The following is a 27,297-nucleotide window of genomic DNA, read 5'->3' on the forward strand; positions in this document are numbered from 1 at the left end:
AAATGAACAGTTGAACAAGACACAGTCCATACCTATAGCAGAATACCATGCTGTCATAAAAAGAAATGGACTTTTGATATATGCTCCAACATGGAGGAACTGTGCAGATATTATGCCTTAATATTATGAAAATGTTTTGGTGAGGGCTGCACACTGTAAATAAAACCAATGCTGCTGAGCTGTACACTCAAATATGATTAAAATAGCAAATTTATATGATACATATATGAATCTAATTTTCAGAAATTAATAACAGAGAAAGAGAGGGTGTGGCTCAGTGATAGAGTGCATCCCGGCGTGCACAGAGCTTGAAAGCTTTAATTCTCCTGTGTCTAATCTCCCCAGAGACACAAAGCTACTCTCAATCGAGTGCTGGGTGAAGCTTAGACCCAGGGGCTAGAGATAAAGGACAGATTTCCAATGACATTTCAGGGCTTCTGGTCAGAGGACTTCAAAATAAAGCACAGAGCGTGGAGTGTTAGGTGAGCCATCCCCCACCCCCACCCCCACCCCCATCAGAGCAGAGACTTCAAGAAACTTGGGTGGGCATGATTTGGCCAGAACAAGAGGAACACAGAGAGAGGATCTTTGAGGGTTTGGGGGCTTGTTTGGATTTCAGGTCTTATTATATGTACGTGTGTGTGTATGTGCGCGCGCACATATGCACCCATGCAGGCTGAAGGTGGACACCGAGCATCCCTCCGTCACTTTCCACCTCATTTTTTGAGACAGGGTCTCTGTCTGCACATGGAGACCTGTCTGGCTGGGCTGGTGAAAAGCAAGCCCCAGCGATTCTCCTGTCTCTGCTTCCCCTGCACTGGGATCACGTTGCAGTCCCACGCTGCTGACCCGTGGGTCTGAGGGATCAAACTCAAGTCCTCATGCTCGGACGGCAAGCCCCTACTCACTACCGAGCCATCACCCCAGCAATGGCTCTAGCTTTATTAGTGAGGCTTTGGAGAATCTGAAAGTAAGCACAGTGTGCCTCTCCCAGCCCTAGCACGGCCCTTCTGATGCTCACCTCCTTACCCAGCCCCTCGCCCTCCAAATCACTGCTTGATTTCAGCTACTCATGACCTGCCTGTCCCTTTGGTCTTAGAGTGCCAAATGCCAAGCTCCCCCTGAGCCAGCCCAACTCAACACAGCCTCTTTCCGGTGACCACAGCAGTTCGGAACCACTCTGTTGGTGTTTGGTGGGCAAGCCTCTTCTGAGGACCCTGGGATGGGGCCACACCCACCTCCAGGCTCTGCACCTCTAGCTTCTCCCCTCCATCCTAAGGGCATGAGGACAAGATGGATCTGTGTTTGACATATGGCAGCCACCAAGGGAGTGGAAACGTCGTCCTTCTGGGGGCCAGGAGGAAGAGAGAAAAGGCCATGTCTGCCTTCCTCCCGAGGTAAAACTCACCCTTATTCAGGTATGGAAGTGAGAGGTGAGAGCAGAGGGCCCGGGCAGAGTCCTAGGCGCTGAGCTGAGTGGGCACTTTACTCTTGGGTGCCCTGTGGGGGTCAGAGGATGGATGTCATCATCTCCAGTTCTCAATTAGGAGACTTGATGCTAAGTAGTATGTTCAAGGCCACATGGTCCCTCAGGGCAGGTTCTGATCCAGAGTCGGGAAGCCCCTGCCTCAGAGTCCCTGTGCCTTCCTGTCCCCAGGCTGCCTCTCCTTCACACACTTCCTGAATATCTCAACCTGGAGATATTCAAGGCCACTCTCCTTTCTACCAATCAATGAGCCAGGCTTTAGACTCGGAGAAGCAGCATCTCAATCTCTCCCATCCCTCCAGGGTCCTTGGCTACCAACACTGCCCTTGAACACAGTAGGTGCTCAAACCATGTCTGGGGGATTAATTTGTTCAGACAGGCTCAGGCATCTCGCTGTGCTGTTTGCCCAGTGTGGGGCCGCATACAAGTTATGAAAGATATCAAGGGGAGATACTTGTAATAGGGCCCCTCCCGGTGTGGAGTCAGAGCTGTCGTCCCTGCAGCAGGACTGGTGGCCTCCCCCAAAGTCATTTCTGAAGCAGAGACAAGGATGGAGTCACGTGGGGGACCCAGGGGGCCCGTTAGGCTGGACTGTGAATATTTGCCTCACTCACATGTGATCTTCCCCAGATCCAGGGAGTCTGGAAAATAGCTGTGGTGGCCGGTGAGTGGGGCTCTGTCCATAGTGCTGAACTCGCCCATGCCTCTCCTACCTTGTTCCCTCCAAGCCTTCTGAACCTTCTGGAGGCTCGGCTCCTGAGAGTCCACTATGAACCCTGAGCTTTTTTTTTTTTTTTTTTTTTTTTTCTCTTTTCTTTTTTTTTTAAGACAGACTGTCACGTAGCTCACATTGCCTTGAATCTACTATGTTGCCAAGGATGACTTTGAACTTCGGATCTTCCTGCCTCCACTTTCTGGGACGGCAGGCAGGTACCACCACCACCCCCACACCCCCCAGCTGTATGCAGTATGGAGGCTCTAACCCAGGGCCTCACACACTCTGGGTTAGCACACTAGCAACTGGGCACTCCCAGCCACCGGAGCGCTCCATCAGGCACCTGTGGTTGGCCCTTGAACACCTGCTTCAGAAATCACCTGGTCCTCATGCCTGCTAGGAGCCTGGCACTATGCCACCGAGTAACACTGAGGGACAGAGACGGAGTCAGCACCTGGACAGGACGGGCCTATCTCGTGAGCGTGGGCGATGCACCAGACACATCAGACTTGTTTTCTCTTACGAGCATGTGTGTGAGGGCAGGGGTGGCCGCACACAGCTGATGCTAACACTTTTCTCTTCCTCCGGGGTCTCCACAGCCCTGTCTCTGTGATGCACTCCACTCCCTCAGATCTCCTCTTGGCTGAAGGACCCACATCTGACACCATGTCCTACAGCAGGTGTCCGGGTTCCTGCTACCTCCACACCCCTCCTCCACGCCACCCCAGCTACATTCTATTATCACTTGCATGCCACACCATTGTCTTTCACCAACACATGCTGTCCCCTCCGGGATGTGAGCTCCCTGTTCAGAGCAAGGCTTTGCACCTGGCTCCTCTGGGGAGGATCTAACACAGATTCCATCTGCCCACCCCAGGAGGTGAGCAGTAAAATCGAATTAGTGGGTGAACGGTGGAGGAGACAGGCGTGAGGTCAGGCTGTGCCCAGGGAAAGCGCCACTGGGCCACAAGGCAGCTGGCACCAGTGCTCAGAACCAAAAGAAATCAGGGTGAACCTCGGGGAGACCAGGCAAGGAGCCAAACGCAGAGCAGGAGGGGCCGGCCCCAGCAAGCCTGCCTCCCCAGCAGTGGGTGTCAGGACAGATGTGCCCATGGAAAACAGATGTTCTCTGGGCCTGAATGTGGGGCAGGGGGGGAGGGAGCTGGGGAGGGAGGAAGGGGAGGGGGAAGAGCCTCAACTGGGAAATGGAATGTCCATAGATGTTCTTTTATTATTTAGTATTCTTTGTATTGTAGAAAGTTTCAAATGGGAGCAAATTGGGGGAGGGGAGCGACGTAATGAATCCAGCACGCTGATGCGCGGCTCCAGCCCCTCCTTGCTCTGCCATTCTTATTTTATGCCTTCCCTCAGGCCTCTTTGTAACAAAAATTCCAGACATATTCCACCCATAAATATTTCAGAATGTATCTCTCACATATTAGAACATTTCTCAAAAAAAAACCTCCATACCACTGTCTCGTGTAGAGACGTTAATGCCATCTAATGCGCGGTCCCCGCTCAAATTTCCTCATTTTCCTCAAAAGCGTCTTTTTAGGGCCCATTGATTTGAATCAAGATCAAAACCAGTTTCGAGCACTGAGTCTCTTTCGTCTCCCTCTCCTGCCCTCGTGGTTAGTTTCCCTTGTTGAAGACACCGGGTCCTCCGTCCTGTACAACTGTCCCTGTGGAGCCCTTGATGAGCTGATCCTTATGATGCCATTTAACCCCAGGGCCAGCTGCCAAGGTGAGTGACATCTGAGCAACGCTGGGACTCCTACCTGCTCACACCGGGAACACGCTTTGGCGGGATGCCAGCACTGATGAGCGGGTTCTGGTGTGGTCAGCCCGAGCCATTAGAAAGTCCTGCCCCAGCCGGGCGGTGGTGGCGCACGCCTGTAATCCCAGCACTCGGGAGGCAGAGCCAGGCGGATCTCTGTGAGTTCGAGGCCAGCCTGGGCTACAGAGTGAGATCCAGGAAAGGCGCAAAGCTACACAGAGAAACCCTGTCTCAAAAAACCAAAAAAAAAAGAAAAAAGAAAGAAAAAGAAAGGAAGGAAGGAAGGAAGGAAGGAAGGAAGGAAGGAAGGAAGGAAGAAAAGCCCTGCCCCAGCACATGCCTGTACTGGTGTCAACCCTCCAGAACCCCGAGGGATGGGGAAATCCCACTTCCTCCTTTGGCTATCCATCCCTCAGACATTCCTAGAGATCTACCAAGGTGTGAGCTGCAGGGAACAGGCTGCCAGGACCCCCGAATGCTGGGACCACTTAAAGTCAAGGGTCAGCAAACAAACCCTGAAGCGAGCCAATGCCAGCGGGAGACATGAGGCAGGGGAGACATCTTAGCTGGTCAAGTGCTGGCCTTGCAAGAACAAGGATCTGAGTTCAAACCCAGCATCCCCATAAAGAGTGGTGGCGGCATTCACTTTTCACCACAGTACTGGCAAGGCAGAGACAGGGGGCTCCCTGGGCCTCAATGGCCAGACTGTCTAGTCAAATCAATGAGTTCCAGGCCAGTGAGAGACCCTGTTGCCAAAAAAAGAAAAAAAGGCGCACGCACGCGCGCGCGCGCACACACACACACACACACACACACACACACACACACATTGAATGTACACATAGACACATATACACTCACACACATGCCCACACACTGAATGTACACACAGACATATACACACACATACTCACACGCATGCCCACACACTAAATGTACACACAGACATATACACACACACATGCACACATGTACCACATGAATATACATACACATATATATATACTCACATACACTCACATGTACCACATACATATACACATACATATATACACACACATAGGTATACACATATACACACACATACACCTACATGCACTACATGCATACACATACTCATACACCATACACACATACATACACACATACCCATATACACTACAGACACATATATACATATCTACACATGCATGCACACACATACACATATATACGCACATACACCCACACAACACACACACCCCCACACACACACACACACAGAAGACTAAAGGGTGCAGTCCTCAGGAGCTGAGGGACCCACAGCAAGCAGATCCTGATCTCACTGGGGACTAGGGGGACCTCTCTATGTGGGAACAGAGGAGCCCTGAGCAGACAGTGAGAAAGATCAGGAGCCTTCAGAGTGGCAGGCATGAGCTTGGGACCCATGGGGAGGGCAGGACCACGGCCATCTCAGTCCTCCAACCCTTCACTACCGAGAGAATGAGCTCAGGGGGGAACCACTGAGTAGCTGCCCACAGGCAGCTTCCTGTGAGGGGTCCCACTTAGCTCATCTGAAGGGACATCCCTGCACCCATCTCACCAAGGAGCCCAACGAAGGCAAGAGGTTGAGGCCCAGGCCTGCAGAGACTCCCCAGCCCTCCAAGATTATCCCATACTGGGCTGGAGAGATGGCTCAGAGGTTAAGAGCACTTGACTGCTCTTCCAGAGGTCCTGAGTTCAATTCCCAGCAACCATATGGTGGCTCACAACCATCTGTAATGAGATCTAGTGCCCTCTTCTGGCCTGCAATCATACATGCTGTATGCATAATAAATAAATAAATCTTTTAAAAAAAGATTATCCCATACGGAGACAACTGACACAGGCCAGCCACCTCACAAGCAGGTCTGAGCCACGCTCCCATGCCTCGGTTTCCCAATCTAAGAAATAGGAATAATGACGCCCCGACTTCAAACAGGTGAACTTGAAGTGACCTGGTTCATGTGAAATGCTTAGAATTGGGAGCAGGACCAGGGGCGTGGCTCAGTTGGTAACAATGGCCTAGCGTGCACAAAGCCCTGAGTTCGACGCTCACACACACACACACACACACACACACACACACACACACACACCAGCTTCACATAAACTGGGCGTGGTGGCACATGCCTATAAGCCCAGCAGTAGCAGAAAGATGGAATGTTCAAGTCCATCCTCAGCTACCTAGGGAGCTTACATACAGCGGGCCGCACTACACGAGACAAAACAGAAAACTAGAGCCCGGCCAGCAGTGTGTCCTCTGCTCGGGTTTGTGTGGCTGGCGGCCTCTGTCCACAACAGGGCGACACTGAGACACACCATCACTAGCTCCCTAAATGCTGTGGAAGGTGTGGGTGGTGTGGTGTGGGAGGGGCACAGGATCACTTGGCCCCCTGCTGGCTCCTGGCTAGGGCTGGGGGCCAGCTGGAGAAACCCAGGCCCCTTCCAGCCCTGTCAGTCCTGGTTTGCTTTCTGTTGTGGTGATAAACACCCACATCCAAGTGACTTGTGCAAGAGAGGGCTTGTTTCCGCTTACAGTTCCACCTCACACTCCATGAGGGAAGTAGGCACAGGAACTTGAGGCAGAAACCAAAGCAGAGACCATGGAGCGACATTGTTTACTGGCTTGCTCAGCTTTCTTTCTTTCTTTCTTTCTTTCTTTTTTTTTTTTTTTTTTTTTTTTTTTTTGAGACAAGGTTTCTCTGTGTTCCTGTCCTGGATCTCGCTGGCCTCGAACTCATAGAGATCTGCCTGGCTCTGCCTCCCGAGTGCTGGGATTACAGGTGTGTGCCACCACCACCCCGGCTTGCTACTTTCTTGCCCAGGGATGGCACGGCCCACAGTGAGCTAGGCCCTGGTCTATCAATTAGCCGTCCAGGAAATGCCCTACAGACATCACCACAGGCCAGTCTGATGGAGGCAGTTCTAGAGCTGAGGTTCCCTCTTCCAAGCATGTCAAGTTGACCACCGAGATTAGCCACCAAGCTGCCCCAGACTACGACCTCCCCTCTAGCCCCCCCCCCCTTGTCACGGGCCACCTCGGTTGCCCAGCCCAAGGGCCAGCTGCCACCCACAACCCTCAGCTCATCCCAGTTATGAGCACCCTGCAGACTTGGCTCAGCAGTCCAGGCCACAGACGGGGGGGACTAAGGGTCAAGCAAGGCTTCTACAAGAGTCTCACCCTGTCCACTCGGGGTTCCTGCCTCTGGGCTCAAAATGTGTCCCTCAGTAGCTCGGGGCCCGAAGAGCTTGAGAACCAGCCCCGCAGATGCCAGAGGGTAAAGCCCCACTCCCCTGTCCTCCCTCCTGGCCCAGGCTCTGCTGAGTCAGCTCCCTTCCCTACCCAGCTATTCTGGGACAATGGAGGCAGCAGATGGTAGGAGCTCTCTTCTCACCACCCGACCCCCGGGATCTGAGAATAACCCCAAAACCCGCTGCAGCTTCTGAGAGGGGCCCGTGGCTGTGGACAGGGCCATTCCTCTCACCACACTCGGCTCTGGGCTACCGGGCCCTCCCTCTGCCAGCATCCCACTCACGCGCGCGCGACTTTGTCAGCCAGGATGACGGCAGCTTTGGAGGTGTGCACCAGCTCACCAGGCATGCACCAAGTCCTCTCAGAGACTGAGACACAGGCACCTGGTGGTCCCCAACATGTCAGACACACACGTGCTGGTGGCATTCTGGTCCTTCAAGGACAGAGTACATGTCCAAAGGAGTTGTGGGCCCTGGCAGCCTAGGTCAGGGCCCCTCTAACCACCTCTCCCAGAGCCCAGGCCTGGCCCCAACTCCCAGCATCACTGGGCTGTGTGCAGGGCAAGAGCATGCCGGCCCCTCGTTCCTCATCCTCTCGAGTGCTCCCTTCCCTGGAAACCCCTACCATCCTGGTCCTCTTGATTCACACACCCAGCCTCCCTGGAGCCACAGATGTGAAAGGCCATTGTGCTGACGTGGCCTCTACTTTGGATGTCAGTTGATCCCGTCACCTTTAGCTGACACCCAAGGCAAAGCCTCAGCTCAGAGTCACCATGCTGATGTCTCAGATACCATGGGGTCTCCAGTCCATGCCCTGGGGGCAGGGAAAGGAGGCAGGCTCCCAGCTCTGCAACTCATACCCACACAGGTGCGTGCCACAGCCACAAATACATCCCCACATACACATCATACATGCATAACCTTATATTGCATCACACACACACACACACACACACACACACACACACACACACACACCCTCATAGTCCTCATTCACCAAGCCCTCCCTCTCCCTGCACCAGGGTCTGAGCCACACACCACATCTGACCACCAAATGTGGCCATCACCACTGATCAGAGACCTTGTTCCAGCCAGAAACACTGGCTGCCCACAGCAGGAGACTGACAGAGAGAGACTTAAATAAAGGTTTAATTTCTCACAGATCAGATGTCAGAAAGAACAGTTTTAGATGATTGTCTTGGCCTTTCTCTCATGGTGGCAAAGTAGCTTCCCAAGATCCAGCCATCACACGCACATTTCACAGTAGGAAAAATGGGTCTTGGGCTGAGAAACTTACTCCTGAGTTTCCAAAGTCCACGTCCATTGGCCAGGTGAGGAGAGCCAGGAGCAGCTGAGACCAGTCCCACAGCTACAGATCACAGCCCTGGCTTTGTCCCAGTGGTCCTGGTCCTCAAGGAATAACTGAGGCCAGAGGCAGAGGCCAGACCCCAGTCAGGACACACGTCACTCTCAGGAGAGTAAGGAGACTGAGCACCCCACACACAACTCAAGTGCCCCCGAAGTCTCTGCAGTATGACCAGGTCCCTGGGCCCGAGACACCTTCAGCACCAACCACAGTCCAGATCCTGGCCTTTCCTGTCACCCAGAGGCCCTACCGGGGACCATCTGCCAGTGGGCACTCGACCAGGAGCCCCCAGGACCGCGTAGGAGGTGGGGTGGGGTTCAGGCAGAAGTGTCCGTCAACCTCTGCAGCAGTTCAGAGTTCACAGTGCCACCAGCAGGGGACACCAGGGTGTGTCCGGGTAGAGGAGACAATGGAGGGAGCGAAACCTGGAAAGAGGCCATCAAGGGGAGACAGTTACCCCAACCTCGCTGACCCGCGGCCACTGTGAACACTCGGCCCAGGTAGCTCTGTCACATGGGGCTATCCCATGCCTGGCAGGACAGTGGCGTCCCCAGCCTCTTCCCAAAGGCTAGCAAGCACCCCCAGGATGGAGCAATCAGAACTGTCTCCAGACATGGGCAACATCTCCCCCAGTTTGAGAGCCTCTCCTTTGAGACTCCTTGAAAGCCAGAGGAGAAACTGAGAGCCCCCTGGCTGAGTTCTAGAACCTTCAAGCTCACAAAAAAAAAAAAAAAAAATAGCATCAACTCACTGAGGCTATGGCTTGCATGCCTCTGCTGATGGGCAGCTCACTCTGTTAAAAGGCAGCTCCTTGCTGGGCAGTGGTGGTGCACACCTTTAATCCCAGCACTTGGCAGATCTCTGAGTTCGAGGCCAGCCTGGTCTACAGAGTGAGTAGGTCAGCCAGGGCTACACAGAGAAATCCTGTCTCAAAAAAACAAACAAACAAACAAAAAAGGCCGCTCTTTTCCTCTTGGAACTTTGAATTTCTTCCCTACACTGAGTCAAATTCTATCTCCTCGAAACAAGGCTGTGCTTACCATAACCCTGGCCAGAGGGCTCTCGGAGCAGCCATGAACCCCAGTGCTACAGATGGAGAGACAGAAGCCCAGAGAGGACAAGGCATTTACCTAAGGTCACACAGAAAGCAGCAGATAAGAATGTTAACCTATTCTCTCTATTTCCAGTTCTGTGTGCTCAGCCATGACCTGTGGCACTGCTCCCCCTCAAAGCTCCTCCATCTTTGGGTGCCGAGGTCCGGTCCCCACCTCCACCCTGCACCTCAGCCCATACCCACCTGGAGGGGTCCTCTTCATGGGAAAAGGGGCCCGGTAACTTGATGATGTTCAGTTTCCCCTCAAAGACACCGTAGCTGAGGGTGACCTGGGGGGAGATGGAAGGGTATTTGAGGGTGCCCATGGGGGCGGGCATAAAGGTAGTGTTTTGGGACCAGCAGAGAAGACTCTGGGCCTTCCGAGAGGCCTGACGATTGGGCCTCCTATACTGGTGGAGCCCAGCGTCTCCCCAAAGGCCCTGCAGCCCAAGGGCATGCTCTCGACCGCCTCTCTTTGGCCCTGGCAGCCACGCTTACCCAGGCAGCTGGTGATTCCCTCCTCCTATGGGTTTGGACACCACACCCATCGAGAAGGGATCATTCCCCTCAGCTGAGTGCCTGGACTAGCTAGGAGATTTCCACAGCCCCATGCAGGCCTCAGCCAGTCCTGGACTGTCCCATGTCAGTAAGACACGGGACAGAGACTTTAGCTGAGATGTGAACACATGCCATGACTAAGGACTGATGACTTTGTGGCCACCAGGGCTCATAATCCCTCCTCTGGCTACACCAGCTGCGTGCCACAATTAGCCTAGTTTTCTGGGCCTCAGTTTTTCCCATCTATAGAATGGGGATAATATTTGTGGTTGGCCTTCAGAGATTTTAATTATTTATATTTAGACAGGGGCTGGAACTTCTTCTGATCCTCCCGCCTCTACTTCCAAGTGCTGGGATTAGAGGTCTGCACCGCCAGACCTGGTTTCTGAAGACCTAGGGATCAAACTCAGGGCTTCATGCACACTACATAAGCGTTCTAACCACTAAGCTACATCCCAGCCCTGTAGTCCCGCCCTCTGTATCTACAGCTTCTACATCGTGGATTCAACCAAGCATGGGTTGAAAATATCACAGCGACTGCATCTGTGCTGTGCACTTTTTTTTCCCCCACTTCTCATTTATTCCCTAAACAACACAGCATGACATTTTACTGAGTCTTTCTATCCTATTAGGAACGGAAAATAACCCAGAGCTGATTAAACGCGTGTGGAGGAGGGGTGTGGGCCCTGCCGAACACCGCAGCCCTCCACAGAAGGAACTGAAGCTGAGGGTTTGGGGGGCCCCTGGGGTCCTGGCAGCAATTCCCGTGGGTGCTGAAGGAAGCCTGTGTGGGCACAAGGCGACGACTGGCAGACACAGACAGCGAAGGGGGCAGGGCCCTCATACTGCCAAGTGTACCAAAAAGCAATGACAGACGTTCCATTTCTGGCCACCCCAAACTTGTCCACATTTCCTGGCTTCCTAATGGGTGGGCCCTACATCCTGATTCCCTGCCTAGCCAATCTCCTCACTCCAGGTGCTGACCCAAGCTAGGCCATCAGACCATGGGGTCTTAGGGTCCGCTGAGGGTCTGTGGACTCTCTCTCCATGGTGACGACAGACCTAGGGCTGAGATCCTGCCATCCTAAGGACCCAGTCCCCTGAGGATAAGGCCAGTGAGGAGAGAATAGATGGGACAGGGGAGATAGTCCCTTCTGAATGCCAGGTCCTGTCCCTCCTCGTTACTCGATTGCACACAAGCTTTCTGTCACGTGTACCCCAAATTCTAGGACAGAAGACCTCAGGCCCTCTGGCCAGGCAGTGGGGCTGGCAGGCAGGTCTACAAGCCAAGCCAGTCTGTCCCAAGAGCAGTTACCGCCCGCCAGGCACAGGTTACTCATGTGTTCATCACTCATAATGGGCTGGGAGGACCAGTGAGCAGGACCAGGAGCCTGAGATGGAGGAGACTCCAGACAGGAGTCGGAAGGGTCACATGGCTCCTCCAGCGGGCTCCTGGGGCGGGGGGAATGTGGAGGGTGGAGGATTCAGAGTGGAAAGAGAAACAAGGGGGTTCTGGGGGTGCCACCCATGCCTGTAAAGTCTCTGGAAGGGGTACGCTGCTCCCTGGGCCTCTGTTTCCCCGTCAGCCAAGTCCCGTAAGCTCAAGTTCCAGGTTGATCTCCAGTACCCCAACCTTCCCCTGGGGAGCCTTTCCCCAGCCCTCACCATCGCCCGCCCTCGGCTCGGCAGCTGGCTCACCTGCTCCAGAAGCTGGGCAGCCCCCAGCAGCTGCAGGGTCTCCAAATGTGAGTGGAAAAGGGGACTGGGCTGCAGGTGACCCCCCAGCTTGCACTCGATGATGTAGCCCACAGTGCAGTCGTCAGGGAGCCGGATAAGAGCTGAAGTGTCCACGAAGTGGGAGCCGCTGAAGGACAGAGCTGGATGGTGGCCACTGACCCAGGCCCTGCACACCTGCGCCCCCTCCCACTGCCCAGCAGGGCCTCTGCCGGGCCAGCACACTGCGCAAGGACACTGGGCAAGTCTAGAACTTGGGGAGTCTCAGGCTCCTCCCCTAAGGAATGGGTGGGCAGCAGCCCTACCTCCCCAAGGTCCTGGAAAGAAGGACTGGGTGGGGCAATGTTGAAGAGCTCAACTAAATGGATCCCTTCTTCTCCCCATTTTCTCTCATTCATTTGTTCATGGATTCACCATTCAGCTTGACATCCCCTGGCTCCTTATACCTCACTATCAATAAGGACCTAGACATGAGAAAGAGGTGCTTCCTGCCTGCCACAGACTGGGATACTGAGGCTGGGGCCAAGTCAGAGGGAAACGTGGTTTGGGGGAGCTGGGGAGAAAAGGTGGACTTCCCAGAGGTGGCAGCAGGTTTCCAATGGCATCGGCAGGGAACATCTCCTGACTGCCCCTCAATGTCCTTTCCCCAGCATGCCTGGCCAGGGGTGGGGTAGCACAGAAATCCAGGCTGAGAGCATCTCAGCTGCACATTTAGATAGGGATGGGTACCACAGAGGTGGGCAGAGCACAGTGGGACACCCTAATCACAGAGGTGACCTTTGGTCACAGGTGCATGCCTGCTCTGGGCTTGCTCTAGGGTCAGCATGCCCTCTGACATACTGAATCCTCTAGGAAACAATGGGCAGATAGAGACAGAAACACTCAGAGCAGCTAAGTGACCTTGAACCTGGGTAGCCTAAGGTTTGTCAACTTCTCATACGGGTTCTGGAAGCGGCACTGTCCTCCTGTTATGGTCCTTCTGAAGTACAAGCTAACTCAGGGCAGAGATCCATGCAAGCTCATGGTCACTGACACCAACCTGGGAAAAGGCCAGGGTCAGCCACTTCCAGAATGTCAGTATTCCTTCCCCCCCACCACCATCCACCATGCTCCTGGGATCCCCCTCTTGTGGGGGCCTACAGGGATGTCTCAGATAAAATGCCACCTCTTCCAGGAAGCCTTCCTCCTGTCCTCTCCTCCATCTCTGAGGGCTCCAGTGCTTAACCCGCATGACGTCAACCGTCAGAAGATAAGGATAAGGCTGCCAAGGCCCCTGACCCACAGTCAGGAGGGTGTCCACCCGGACATTTTCCCACTAAGCCCTTACAATGCCATTGGCCACTTTATTTTTCAGTTCCATTTATACATGGGGAAACGAAGGCAGAGTGTACTGAACCACACTCCCTAGAAGTTGACAGAAATGTTCCCCACAGGCCTGGGCTGCCCTGGCACAACTGAATAAGAGGCCATTTGCCCTGGGTACCCTCTTGTCCCTCCTGCCTCAAAGGTCCCTCCCGTTCCCAGCCCCTCCCTCCTGCCCCCCACTCCCAGGCCCCTCCCGTTCCTAGCCCTTCCCTCCCGCCCCCACTCCCAGGCCCCTCCCATTCCCAGCCCTGCCCCTCCCAGGCCCCTCCCATTCCCAGCCCCGCCCCTCCCAGGCCCCTCCCATTCCCAGCCCCGCCCCCCGCCCAGGCCTCTGGTTACCTGGCCCATGGTTCCATCTTCAAAGCCAGCTGGCGGCTAATGCAGAAGCCAGCACCCCCTGTGGCAAACCAGAACCGTACCAGCCTCTGGAAAGGAGATGACAGAGATGTGCAGTGAGCCCAGGGCACTCATAGGCACCAGCTAGACCACTCCTCCCCCAAAACCACCATGACCCCAAAGCTCTGAGCTTCACACCTCGCTGGAGGCTGAAGCCTGGCCTTAACCTGCCCACTTCACAGCAAGGGAGCCGAGGCCCAATGCCACACAGCTAATTATGAGCGGTGAGGCCACGGGGGAGCCCCAAACCCAGCCAGCGTCTGGAAGAGGAGGCATTTGGTCTGAGACATCCCTGTTGGCCCTCACCGGAGAGAGATCCTAAGGGTGATAGGGTGACATGTGCCATTTTACCCTCTTCCTTTGAGGGGGACCCAGCACCTGCTCCCCTAGGTCACAGAGGTGGCCAGATGCTTCCGGAATGAAGTGCAGGGCTGGTGCCCTTGACCCAGCAAAAGGCACATGACTCAGACCAGTCCACCAGAGCCCTTCCCAGAATGCTCCAGGAAGACCATAGGGGAGAGGACCCCATACAGGGTCACTAGCCTGAGGAGCAGGACTCCCCAATGCCACCGACACCAGGCCCCCAGCTCTCACTTTTCCCGCCCCCGATTCCTGAGGCCGAGAAAGGTTTTCCACAGATGAAGAGCAGGAGGCCACCCCTGTTGACAGGCAGCCCCTTAACATCATCATCCCAGTAATGGGGAGCACCCCATCTGCCATTTTCTGACCCATCTACCACCATCCCCTCAGCCCAGGCCTCTTCCTGGCTCTCTTGTGAGGACCCCGAATTCGCCTGTGGGTTCTCTTTTTTGGAGAACTTTTCCTTTCTGCCATTTCATCTCTTGGTCTAATAACACACACACACACACACACACACACACACACACACACACACACACACACACCGCATACCTTCCCTAAAGTCCACAGTTGATGCTTAATAAATGTATCTTGCATTGGGCTGTGTTTTCCCCCATGATGCTTTTGTAGAAAGATCCCTAGGCAGACAATGAGGAGGCCCAGGTCTCCATCTCCCCGCTTTGCCCAGCTGCGGGACCTCAAGGGAGCCACTTCCGGGCCCTGGGCCTTAAATTGGGCCTGGGAGCCCAGCCGCCCCCGTTCCGCCACCTGACAGCCTTCCTTCCTAATTCACTTCCACAAACGTCCTTTAGAGAAGGTCCGGGGTTCCAAGAGGCAGAGTGGATGTCTCTTGAGGACCCAGCATTCAGGAAGTGCTCCATAAATGCGTGTTTTGTTGAAATTAACACGTGGGCGGCTTCCACTCTTGTGTAATTACAGCAACCACAACATCCCTGACAGGAACTCAGCCTGAGCCATCCCTGTGCCCGGCCCTGTGTGGAGGGCTGTGCTAAGGGCCGTACCCCAAACACGGTGACCAACACACAGAGGACTGAGGTCACCTGCCTCAGGGCACAGAGCAGGAATCGATGCCAGGTCAGAGCTCCTTTGCCTTTGCTGCCCAACCCCGAAGAACTCCGGGCTCTGCACTGGCCTGGGCACTCTGGGATTCTGGAACATTCCAAGACAGAATAGGGGGTGGGGGCATTCCCTTTGGCGGTGTATGCCAAGGAGAGCATCGTGCATGTTGTGGGTGTGCTGGTTAATTTGACACAAATTAGCGATACCCGGGAAGAGGGGCCCTCCATTGAGACAATGCCTCCATCGGATTGGCTTGCAAGCAAGTCTGTGAGGCTTTTTCTTTTCTTTTCTTTTCTTTTCTTTTCTTTTCTTTTCTTTTTCTTTTTGGTTTACTGAGACAGAGTTTCTCTGTGTAACAGCCCTGACTGTCCTGGAGCTCACTCTGTAGACCAGGCTGGCCTCAAACTCACAGAGATCCACCTGCCTGCAGAGGTTCTGGTATTAAAGGCATGCGCCACCACCGTCCAACTCTGAGGTATTTTCTTGCCTGATGATTGATGTGAGAGGGGCCACCACCAGCCCACTATGGGTGGTACCAGCCTTAGGAAGTGGTCCCAGGTTATATAAGCAAGAAAATGAAGCAAGCCATGAGGAACAAGCCAGGAAGCAGCACTCCTGCATGGGTTCCTGTGTCTGTTCCCCCCTGCGTGCCTGCCTTGACTTCCCTCGATGATGGACTGCAATCCAAACACAATCAGCCAAGCAGGCCCTTCCCGCCCCATGTCTCTTTTGGTGTTTATGACAGCAACAGAAAGCTGACCAGGACAGTGGGACACAGGTCTGGGTGTACCCAGTCAGGCCTTGAACTAGCCAGGCAGGATGTGGCTACAAATGAATCCCATAATATCCATCCAGTCCCCAGTCCAGGAACTCTGACAAGTGGCCCCACTTGATTCTTTGGCTCAAAACCATGAGTAAGGGCTGTTACCACCTGCTCCACAGATGAGAAACCGAGGCACAAAGAGGTTGACCAACGTCAATCAGGGTCACCAAGCCAGGAGCGACAGGGCTGCCCTATGAACCCAGGGAGGCCTGCGCCAGCCTGGAATCCTCAGGCCTGGAGACGGAGGGGCTCCGGCTGGATGGGAGGTCAGAGTGGGGGCTGGGGACACCCCTCGGCTCACCTGAGGTGGCACATGCATGCACACCCTGGGGCTCAGGAGGATTTAATTAGGGCTTAGCGGCTGATGAGCCACTGATAATTAAGGCTCCGGTTTCCCCAGAGCAGCAGATGGTGGCCTGGGGAGGGAGGGAAGCCCCAAGCATCAGCTCCTGCTCCAAGGAGGGCCTCCCGGGAGGGGGCCTCCTCCTTTCTGCCTTCTCCCTACCCCGGGGGTTACTACCCAAGCTCCAGAAACTAGGCAGACAGGGGGGGGGGGCAGGGAAGAACCATGCAATTAGGGGAACACAGGCAAAACCTCATTATTCATCTGGTGTCTGGTTGAAGCACGGTCCAGCTCTCCAGGCTTTGTTTTCTATCCTGGCCATGGTGACGTCCTCGGACTGTCACTTGGGTCTACAGTGTAGTTGATTCTGGGCCCCCCAGCTCCCAGTGTCCATCCACACTTCAGTGGCTGGGCAGTGAAGAAGTTAGGGGGGGGTGTCTGCAGCTCTGAGCACCCACAATTTATCACCTGGCCCAGCAATAGTTGGGTATTTTTCCGGCTTTGAGACAGTTTCACTCCATAGCCCAGGCTGGCCTGGGAATTCGCTATGTAATTCTGGCTGGCCTTGAACCGGTGATAGCTGCCTCAGCCTCCCCAAGTGGTGGGATTATAGGCATGCACCCCCATGGTAACGGGGATCAAAACTAGAGCTTTGTACATGCTAGGCAAGCACCTTACCAACTGCACTCCAGCTCCAGCCCAGGAGTGTTTAAGATTCTATACAAATCCGGGGCTGGAGAGGTGGCTCAGTGGTGAAGAGCACCGACTGCTCTTCCAGAGGACCCGGGTTCAATTCCCAGCACCCACATGGCAGCTCACAACTGTCTCTAACTCCAAGATCTGACACCCTCACATAGACATGCATGCAGGCAAAGCACCAATGCAAATAAAATAAAAATAAATTGAAAAAAAAAAAGATTCTGTACAAATTCATGGTGAAACCAGGTGCCTGGGGGCTTGGTCATGGATGGAGTCAGGAAAGCCTTCTTGCCAAGCCAGAGCTCCTGGATGACCCAGGCCTTACTAAACAATCAGGTCCCGCCTCCGGGTCAGGCCCCGCCTCTGGGTCAGGCCCCGCCTCCGGGTCAGGCCCCGCCCCTCGTCTCAGCCCACCCCTGAGAGCAACAACCAACTGGAAGAGGAGGAAGGGACGCACCGTGCGGTTTTTTGATTGCCCCTCAGAGGCGTGGATGGGCCGGTTCAGGCTGGGCTTGCCCACGTAGATGTCACGGTCCTGCGGGAATGTTTTCAACAGCTGTAGCAGTGCCCTGGGGTTCACGTAGTTGTCATCGTCCACGTGGCAGAACCACCTGTGGGGATGGCGCCCCCCGCAATGAGCGCGTGGAGATGCTGTGTTCCAGAGACCCCCACGGTCAAGAGCTAGCAGCTATAGGCTGGGTGGCTGTCAGGGTAGACTGACCGGTGAAGGATAGACAACCGGGAAGAATGGAACTCGGGGCCGTCTTTGCAGGCACTGGGTCCAGAAGTTCCAGAGTCTGACCCTGTGGTTTATTCTACTCACACATTTAAGCATAGTAAAACTTGGGGGAAAAGATTTCATTCATCACAACAAAGCTTTAGGCTGCGCTACATCGAAAGTCTCGCAAAGTGGCAGAACACTCGTGACCTTTACAAGAAGAATGAATGCCAGTGGCTGATCAACAGGGCTCAGGACCGGGGCCTAGAGCAGTGGTTCTCAACCTGTGGGTTGTGACCCCTCTGCAGGTTGAACAGCTCCTTCAGTGGGGTCGCCTAAAGACCATCAGAAATATCAGACGTTTACGTTATGGTTCATAACTGTAGAATAATTTCAGCTATGAAGTAGCAGCAAAAATAATTTTATGGTGGGGGGCGGGTGGCCACCACAACATGAGGAACTGTATTAAAGGGTCGAGGCATCAGGAAGGTTGAGAGCCACTGGCCTAGAGGAAGGATCTGTGATGAGCATAAGGTGGATTCTATTGGTGGAGGATGCAAAGTACACAGGGCCTCTTTCATGGGGATGAGCTCTAGACACTGAGAGACAAAGCTGAGGATTGGGGCCTAAACGATTCTCAGGATATTGGGGGATTCGGGTGCAGGCTAGCTCCTACTAGAATAGTTTGGCCACTTTCACGGACATTCCTGGTGACCAGGGGTCATTTATTTCCTTCCGTCGAAGAAAATCAGACAATCCCGGTTTCTCCAACGCTGGCTCTAAGCTGTGCTTCCTACAGGTAGCTGCTAGCCAACCCCTGTGTTTGGGGTCCTCTGGGTACCCTCAGAGGAAGAGACAGCTACAGAACAGATGAAGACAGACTTCAAGGCCACGCAGCCAGGGAGTGACAGGATTTGACTCCAGGTGGTCCATCTGCTAGGTGGGAAAGGGTGAGTCAGACCCCCCGGAGGCCCCAGGATCCCTTCACTGGACCCAGGTCCCTCCATTTAGGGCGGGGGAACTTGGATGTGCATATCTGTGTAAGTGCAGGTACCGAAATGTGCGTGCATCCAGAGGCCGGAAGCCAGCCTTGGGTGGTGGTCCTCCTGTTAGCATCCACCTTGCTTTTTAACAGGATCTCTCACTGGGACCAGGAGCTTGGGATGTGATGACCAGCCAGCGAGCCCCAGAACCTGCCTGTCTCCACCACCTCGCACTGGGGTTAGAAGCGTGTGCACATTCTTTTGGGGTAGGGGTTGGGTATCGAACTCGGGTCCTTGGGTTTGCACAGCGCGTACTTTATCCACTGAGTCATCACCTCCCCAGCCCCGTCACTCCACACTCAGTTCAAAAGGCGGCCTGAGGCCAGCGAGATGACTCAGGAGGTAAAGGCACCTGCCAGAAATATGATGGAAAGAAAGAGCTAAGCCCCAAAAGTTGTCCTCTGATGGAGACCCACAGAGGCTTCCTAGTGAGAACTTACTCGGGGTCCGAGAATCTGGGCTTGTATTACCCAGCAGGGCTGCATAAGGGGGTGATCTGACCACGGACGTGGTTACCAGGTGTTTGGAAGGGTCTACACTTGGCTGTGCGGTGTGCTTTGATCTAGCAAGGGGGAGGTCTTTTGCCCTGCCCCTTGGCATTGTTATAAAAAGCCCTTTTCAATAAATGGAAAAGGCCATTGGGTAAGTGATCCAGGCCCTCCCGAAGCTGTTCTGTGTTTCTGTCTTTCCTTTCTTGTCTAGCTCTCTTTCTTTTTTTTTGGTTTTTCGAGACAGGGTTTCTCTGTGTAGCTTTGCGCCTTTCCTGGAACTCACTTGGTAGACCAGGCTGGCCTCGAACTCACAGAGATCCGCCTGGCTCTGCCTCCCGAGTGCTGGGATTAAAGGCGTGCGCCACCACCGCCCGGCTGTCTAGCTCTCTTTCTATCTAATATTTTCTTACTCTTCTCTCCTCTCCATAAGAACTCTTGGAGAGGTGGGAGCTAGCCTCCCACACTCTGACCTTCACACAATACCACCCACGGCACACATACACCTACACATGTATACACACAGAGACACACACATAGATAGATAAATAAATAAATGATAAGCACACAAATGTAATTTTAAAAACCTAAGCCAGCCACGCCTTTAGTTCCAGCACTCAGGAGGCAGAGGCAGGCAGATCTCTGTGAGTTTGAGGCCAGCCTGGTCTACATAGTAGTTCCAGGACAGCCAGAGCTACATAGTGAGACCCTGTCTCAGAAAAAAACAAAAACAAAATAAAACAACAACAAAAATAAAAATGTTAAAGAGATGGCCTGAGGCAAAAGTCACTCGGCCTCAGTGACCTAGCAACACTCACCTGAGCCCACTGGCCAAGAAGGCATCGAACTCTGCAGCCATTTTGCAGGACAGAGCAGGATGGCTGTGCTCCGCAGAACAGTTGGTGACCACCAAGTGGGAGCCTGGAGATGGGAAGCAGTCAGGGGACCTGCCCAGCCCCTCCCCCTAACTGGGACTCCTGGGAACCTAAGACTGAGATGGAACTCAGAGAGCCTGGAGGGCTCATCCCCTCCCAGGAGAACCAAGGCAACAGACGGAATGGGCCTTCTCCAGCAGCCTCTTACACCTGCTGTTCCTGGGAATAAGGTAGTCACCAAAGCCAGAGGCAGGAGACATAATTCCTGGGGACCCCAAGGCTCCATCACAGCCACCCTGTGCCCACGGTGGAGGACCACCACCCCAGCTGAGGAGTTACCCAGTCTCTCCTGGAGGTTTTCGTCTGGGCTGTCAGTGAAGATGAACGTCTGTGGAGAGAGGGAGGCATCAGGGTAGGTTGATGGAGGGAAGCCCCCAGTCCACAGCCCACCAAGGCCACACCCAGGGGAATATGTAGAAGGACACAGACCCTGCAGACGTCTGTCCTCAGACACACTCTCCTCACACACACATGCAACTAAACTCTCCAGGACACGCAACTCCAGGGTGAACCAACCCAGCTGTGTCTGCTCTCCAGGGCCGCACATGCTTAGCCAATTCGTCCCCCTCTTCTGCACACGGTGTCACAGCCACACTTGGCCACCGTACTGATTAGGTTTTGTCAACTTGACACAAGCTAGAGCCATCTGAGAAAGCTCAACTGAGAAATTGCCTCCATCAGAATGGCCTGCAAGCAAGCCCGTAAGGCACTTAGTTATTAAATATTGATGGGAGAGGGCCCAGGCCACTGTGGGTGGTCCCACCCCTGGGCCGGTAGTTCTGGATTGTATAAGAAAGCAGGCTGGGGCGCGGAGCACTCACCAACCTAAGACAGAGCGCCTGTGTGGCCTGGGCAGGCGTCTCCATGACAGGTAAGGTGACCTGCTGACGTCCCATGCAACCTAAGTCAGAATCTCATTTTCTAGTAAAAGGGGGACCTGTAGGGTCCTGGCCCCTGTTTTGGGTAACTGTTGCCTTGCTTGCTGACCTTGACCTTGATATCCTCCCTATGCTAATTGCCTGCCGGATTCCACCCTCCTGAATGCTTAAGGGAAGTTCCTTGTCTATGTATCCTGCATGTCTATGTATCCTGTAGCGAACTTCTGTCCTCTGGGGTTCTCCCATTGTGCTGTAAGCCTGTATTTAAGACCTCTTCTCTCCTTCAATAAATGGCATTTGGCAAAAGAGAGAGAGAGAGAGAGAGAGAGAGAGAGGGAGGGAGGGAGGGAGGGAGGGAGGGAGGAAGGAAGGAAGGAAGGAAGGAAGGAAGGAAGGAAGGAAGGAAGGAAGGAAGGAAGAAAAAGAAGGCAGGCTGTAAACCAGGTAGTGGTGGCACACACCTTTAATCCCAGCACTCAGGAGGCAGAGACAGGCGGATATCTGAGTTTGAAGCCAGCCTGGACTACAGAGTGAGTTCCAGGGCAGCCAAGACTATACAGAGAAACTCTGTCTCAAAAAATAAATGAAATAGAAGAAGAGGAGGAGGAGGAGAGAAATAAAGCAGACTGGGTAAGCCGTGGGGAGCAAGCCTGTAAGCAGCACCCCTCCATGACCTCCGCTTTCTGGGTTCCTGTCTTGACTTCCTGCCCTGACTTCCTTCATGATGGACTGTAACCTGTAAGCTGAAATAAACCCTTTGCTCCCCAGTTGCTTTTGGTCGTGGTGTTTACCACAGCATTGAAAGCAAAGCCCCTCGAACCCTAACCCACGGGAGTGTGCAGACGGAAGGGCTTCCCCCACCCATTCCCTCACACGCCACACCATCCAACCACAAACCCTCGTCCAAGTTCAGAGGCCCCGAAGCGCCTCAGAAACCTCACGTGCTGGCACGATCTTGCTTTCTCAGCTTGGGCACCTCCTCCCCAGTGACCATCCTAAGATGAGGCTAAGCAGGGATTCCAACCCACAGACCTGCGCTGTGTTCTTATTTTGTTTATTTGTTGAAACGAAGTCTCACACTGTAGATCAGGCTAGCCTGGAACTCAACTATGTAAGCCCAAACTGGCCTACAACCAGTGGCAATCCTGCATTGGCTTCTCGTGTGCTGGGATTACAGGTACGTCCTGGCGCGACGGGAACATTTCTTGCCACCCCCGTAGGTGGGTGAGAATCAGTCTCTTAGTCAACCAAATACCAACTCCACACCAGACATCTTCAAACCCTCCAGAATCCGCCTGTGGGCAAGACAGGGTCACAGCAGGCAGGCAATATGTCACTTGCCCACCCCAGAGCTGGCCCAGGGTTTACAGAGCTTCCCTCCTGCGTAAACAACACACACTATCACAGAACATCTGGAAGGCCTTTGGTGGTGTCCCTGACCCTTGGGCTGCTCTGCCAGAGTATGGAACAATTTTGCTCCCCCACTAGACCCAGGCCGGTGTGACCTCCTCTATCGTCCTTCCCAGACCAGGGCTCCAGCTTCAGGGAGCTGCTTTCTGCTTTACCCACAATGTCTTGACACCACAAACCCTCCCAGGCCAAAACAGCCCCTGTCTTGAGCCTCAGTTTACCTATCCGTCAAGTAGGAGAGTGAGGCAGCTGTATTCGTGGAAGACAGGGAAGTTAGGGAAGGCAGAGCTTCCAGGGAAGGCAAGCTCTTCTTCTATCTCACAGGGAACAGGGGCACAGGAGGCCAGAAGCCAGGGGTAGGGCACTGGGAAAGGGGGGCATGAGGGAGCCAGACCGCTCCCCCAAGGCCTGTGACCACAAGCTTACTTCTGAGCCACGGTCATCCTCTGCCTTGATCCTCAAACCTACTGCCCCCTCAGGATCAGATGGATAGCACCTGTTCATGTCATTCACGACGCCCTGTTTCCCTTACAGTACGTGTAGTCTGGACCGAAGAGATGGCTCAGTGATTAAGAAAGAGCACTGTCTCCTCTTCCAGAGGACCCAGGTTGGACTCCCTGCACCCACATGGTAGCTCACAACTGTAATTCCAATCCTAGGGGAATTCCAGTGCCCCCTTCTGGCCTCTACGGGTACTGCATGCACATAATGCACAGACGTATGTGCAGGCCCAAACACCCATATACATAAAATAAACACTTTTTTTAAAAAAAGTTAAGTGTGGTCAAGGAAGAGACATCTGCTCTTTGCCACCTGAAGTGACTTTACCTCAGCCCTTCTTGCCCTACCCCTGGGGCTTCTTGACTCAGAGTCCTTTCAGTCACCCCAACACATTACAGACACACCTTCTGCATACACTGAGCTCTTTAAACCTCAAATTGCCAACTCTAGCACCTCCCCACAAGAGACCTTCCCTGACACCTGTCGCTACTCCAGAGGCCCTCTGTGCTCTTCTTGCATCCCACCTTGTCCTCAGTCCCTCCCAACGTGATCTGTCTGTCCCCAGTGTCCCAGCACCTGGCTCTCTCAGGGCCTTTGAGTCCTCTTCCTGGGGTCTGCTTGTGCCTGTCACATCGAGCTGGAGCCCTGGACGTTCTGGGGAGCCCGAGTGGCCTAGGCCTGGTATCTTCCTCTTCACCCCTCCACCACACACAGCATTACCACCTGAACCCTGGGACCCCTCTCCACACCTGCTGCTCGGCCTCCTACTGAGCCCCAGCCTCTCAAATCCCTCAGGACTGAGGCCCTAAGAAATACAAGCAAAGGCCAGCAATGGAGCTGTAGCCTAGCACTTGCCCAGCATGCTCAGGCCTTGGGTTCAATCTCTAACACTGGGGAAGAGGGGGCAACCCCCCCCCCACCAAAAAAAAAAAAAGGCAAGAGCCAGGGTTCATCAATAGAGCAATCACCTGCACTTGCCTTGCGAGGCCCTAGATTCCATGACCAGCATCAAAAGAGCGAGTCGCCCCCCCGCCCCCCCCCCCCCCCCCCCCAGCAATTCTCTTCCCACTTGCTAGGTCCCTGAGCCTTGCAGTCTGGGTACCTGTTCCCTTCCCCTTGCGCCTCCTATGGTCCGTCCGCTCCTCTCACCCTCCACATTATCCTGGCTTCTGGCTTCCTCTGCTCCCAATCTAGTCCTGGCCCAAGCCTTCTCCTGGGTCTCCAGGCTGTCTTCCTTGGCCTCTGGCAGTCTTCTGCCCTCACCCAAACCTCCTCACAACAGAGCTCTAGAGGGAGCCAGCCGGACGGCCAACGAGTCGGGCCCTTCTCGCCTGACCGTCTGGCAAATATTTGCCGCCAAACGGCCACGGGGTAGCAGAAGTCACGCAAGTTCAGAGCATGAGACCAACAGGCCTGAGGATGTTTGCTGAGGTGGGGTGGGAAGTGGAGCGGAGTTTGGGGAAGGACTGAGGTCCAGGCCCAGAGTCTGGGGCCAGAGAAGGCCCGGGAGCCCACGGTTTTGGCCCTTGGGAGCACAGGGTCGTGGGTAGGAGCAGCAGGCTGCGTTTGATTTATTGAAGCAGGAGACCCAGACAATAGTTAGTTACAGCTTCACAGGCTGGGAAACAAAGAGACTGGCAGGCTGCTGGGGCAGGGGAGGGGGTGGCCGGGGACCATCTGCTGCCGTGAAGGGGAGAGTGGGCTAAAGCCATCTCCCCCCCCCCAGCCCCCACCCCGGAGGGAGAAAGGCCCCTTGAAGCTCAAAACACACAAAACAGCCTTCCCCGCCCACCCCCTCCGCCACACAAAGGCCATACACGAGTCCCTCCGGGCACACTAAGCTGGGGCCACCTGTCACCCCATCACCTTTAACCAGCTGGGAGTCCAGCACCGGAGTTAACCAGCTGGGGCTGTTTCCAGACACATTGGTGATGTGCAAATGTGGACACTGAGAGCCCAGAGCCAAGATCACAGGAAGAAAGAAGCCTGGAAGTGAGGGACGGATCTCCCTGTCTTCCTATAGTCCTTCTACACCTGACCACCCTTCCAGAACCTTTTCCCTTGCTCGGTCGGGGTTCCAACACCTCGCCTGCCTCCGCCTGAGCTCATTGTGGATTGGAAATCAGTATCTGCCGTGCACACAGGCAGGATTAAGCAGCCTCTGACTGCAGCCCCTTAGAGAAGCTGGTAGGTGCCCCTTGACCTGGTCAGCCTCTGGGAGAACCTGGGGCATGCAGTCATGCCAATCTGTTCTGCCAGGCACCAGCACCCCAGCTGATGACACAGAACCAGCACTCCAGTAACCCTGGCAGCTCTGATTTTGGGGGTCCCCAGCAGAAAAGAAAAGGGCCCCGTTGAGATGTCCCACTGTGCTCTGCCCGACAGGCCCTCTGGGTGACTCTGGCCAGCCTAAGCTCATCTGCAGCCTTATTTGAGGCGAGGGCACCATGATGGTGAGCAAGACAGGAAAGCGCCAGGGACCACATGAGGCCTTGTTCCCTGGTACACACAGACGCAGCTCCATAAACAGGAAGGTCTGTGCGGAGGGCCAGCCCTGCTGGCTTCCGAGGAGGAACCATACTCTCCACAAGACAAAAAAACTGTATAGGGTGGTGGAGCAGGGCGGGGGTGGGGGTGGGGAGCTGGGGGTGCACGGAACTCTATGGGAATGGAGCTCACGCCTGTGCCGGACACTGTGCCAGGAAACAGGGGAGGGGGGGCATCCTTTTCAGGTACCTCCACCTCTCCTCCCTCACTGAACTGCCTCCTCTCCTCGGCCTCCCCGGCAAGGGCTCAGCCACTTCCTCCCACAGAGCCAGCAGCCACAATGAGGACGGGAGTATGTGTGTGTACAAATGCATGAGACCACTTCTGCCTCCCCTGAGGTGGTCTCCAGCGCACCCCCATCCCTGGCTTTGATTGACAGGGTCTTGAGTATTGGGGAGGAGGGCTCTGCTTTCAGGAACCACACTTATGGCCCGCACTTGATTAACTTTCTTATTGTTGTGTTTAGCATACGTGGCTCTGTGTGTGAGCACGCACGCACACACACACACACACACACACACACACACACACACACACACACAGAGGTACTCCACATGACAGGCAGATCTCCACCTCACCTTGACCTCCTGCCCACTCTGCCTGAGTCACTGTCTGCCAAAGGCAGCACAGGAAACCAGGAGGCTAGACACTGCCCTCACACAGCACAGTGGGGCAGGAACTGAGAGGAAGCCTCCTTCAAGCAGGCCCCCCACCTCAATGTCTCCCCAGCATCCACACCACACCTCAGCTACACGCAGCCTCATCCATGCTCAGAGCCGAGGACTCATCTGGTGGGCTGCACCTTTCCTGCGGGCTAACATCCACCGGTGACCCTGAGGCAAGTTAGGGCCAAAAATCTAGGAAAAGAGGGGGACCCACAAGGGGCGGGGGGGTGGTGGTCCTGGAGCAGGGGTACCACGCTGAACCCAATAGATGTAGACACGTGAAGCTGAGGAGCCCCTGGAGCATGGGGGTGGGCATGGAGGAAGGAGCAGGAGAGAGAGACCCCAGAAGGACCCCCCCCCCCAGTGGGCAGCTTCTCCCAAGACCGTTAGGAAGACCCCTGTGAGCCCCTCGGCCAGGAGCTCTCTCTGGCCCGCCTGTCACCTGTTGCCTGGTCCTGGAGACCCACGTGTCAAGTAGCAGGTCCAGGCGAGAGCGGTGGAAGGCCCAGGTAGTCTTGACTGCGATGAAGATGTCTCCCAGCTGCAGCTCCGGGGGCCCTGGGTTCGGCTGGGTCAGCCTGAGCGTGTCCTGAGCCATCCGCAGCGACAAGCTCGAGTGGTACCGTAGAGACAGGAGGCCCACGCACAGGAGGGTAAAGAGGGCTCCTGCCAGGCCCCGAAAGGCCCTGCAGTGCATTGGTACAGGGGGACCCCCCAGACAGTTCAGTCCCTGACTCCCCAACCGGTCAGTCTGGGGTGGGAGGCTGGTCAGGCGGAGGCCCTGGTGTGGGCAAAAGTCGGGCAGGCATCGGGGGCAGGCACTGACGGGGAAGGAGGAAGCTGAGTCTCCAGACCCAGAGGCTGAGCCACCACGGTCCCGCCAGCCGGCAGAGGCCACCAGCCCGCCACCTGCTCCTGCGCCCTCCCTCCCTCCGGGCAGGGCCGCTTGGCTCCTGGCCCCGCCCCTGCTTCAGCCCGAGGGGCGGAGCCAGGCCTGGGAAGCCCCAGAGGCGGCTGCAGGGAGTCACCCACTCCAGAGGGAGC

The 27,297-nt window shown here is 54.9% G+C and overlaps 1 protein-coding gene across 2 annotated transcripts; it reads right to left on the minus strand.

The window, feature by feature from the left end:
- Positions 1–8,382: 8,382 nt before the first annotated feature.
- Mfng (MFNG O-fucosylpeptide 3-beta-N-acetylglucosaminyltransferase) lies at positions 8,383–27,205 on the minus strand. 2 transcript variants are annotated; one of them, XM_028871097.2, is made up of 8 exons: positions 26,696–27,202; positions 20,532–20,580; positions 20,136–20,238; positions 17,526–17,679; positions 13,707–13,792; positions 11,967–12,132; positions 9,915–10,000; positions 8,383–9,042 (listed from the first exon to the last, which is right to left on the minus strand). In XM_028871097.2, exons 1-8 carry the CDS (start codon positions 26,948–26,950, stop codon positions 8,976–8,978), a joined length of 966 nt encoding a protein of 321 aa, XP_028726930.1. In that variant the 5' UTR covers positions 26,951–27,202; the 3' UTR covers positions 8,383–8,975. The 2 variants fall into 2 exon arrangements, with proteins under 2 accessions (XP_028726930.1, XP_028726931.1); XM_028871098.2 differs by lacking the exon at positions 8,383–9,042 and adding an exon at positions 9,516–9,747 and having other exon boundaries at positions 26,696–27,205.
- Between the last annotated feature and the right edge of the window lie 92 nt (positions 27,206–27,297).

This window comes from Peromyscus leucopus, chromosome 20, assembly GCF_004664715.2.
Source record: "Peromyscus leucopus breed LL Stock chromosome 20, UCI_PerLeu_2.1, whole genome shotgun sequence".
Lineage (NCBI taxonomy): Eukaryota > Metazoa > Chordata > Mammalia > Rodentia > Cricetidae > Peromyscus > Peromyscus leucopus.

Excerpts from the sequence above, each read along its gene's own strand:
- Mfng (XM_028871097.2), bottom strand. The coding sequence starts at position 26,950 with ATGCACTGCAGGGCCTTTCGGGGCCTGGCAGGAGCCCTCTTTACCCTC. Across the intron at positions 17,680-20,135 it reads TTCTTGGCCAGTGGGCTCAG|GTGGTTCTGCCACGTGGACG; the intron begins GTGAGTGTTGCT and ends CCATCCCCACAG. Across the intron at positions 12,133-13,706 it reads AAGATGGAACCATGGGCCAG|CGGCTCCCACTTCGTGGACA; the intron begins GTAACCAGAGGC and ends TCTGTCCTTCAG.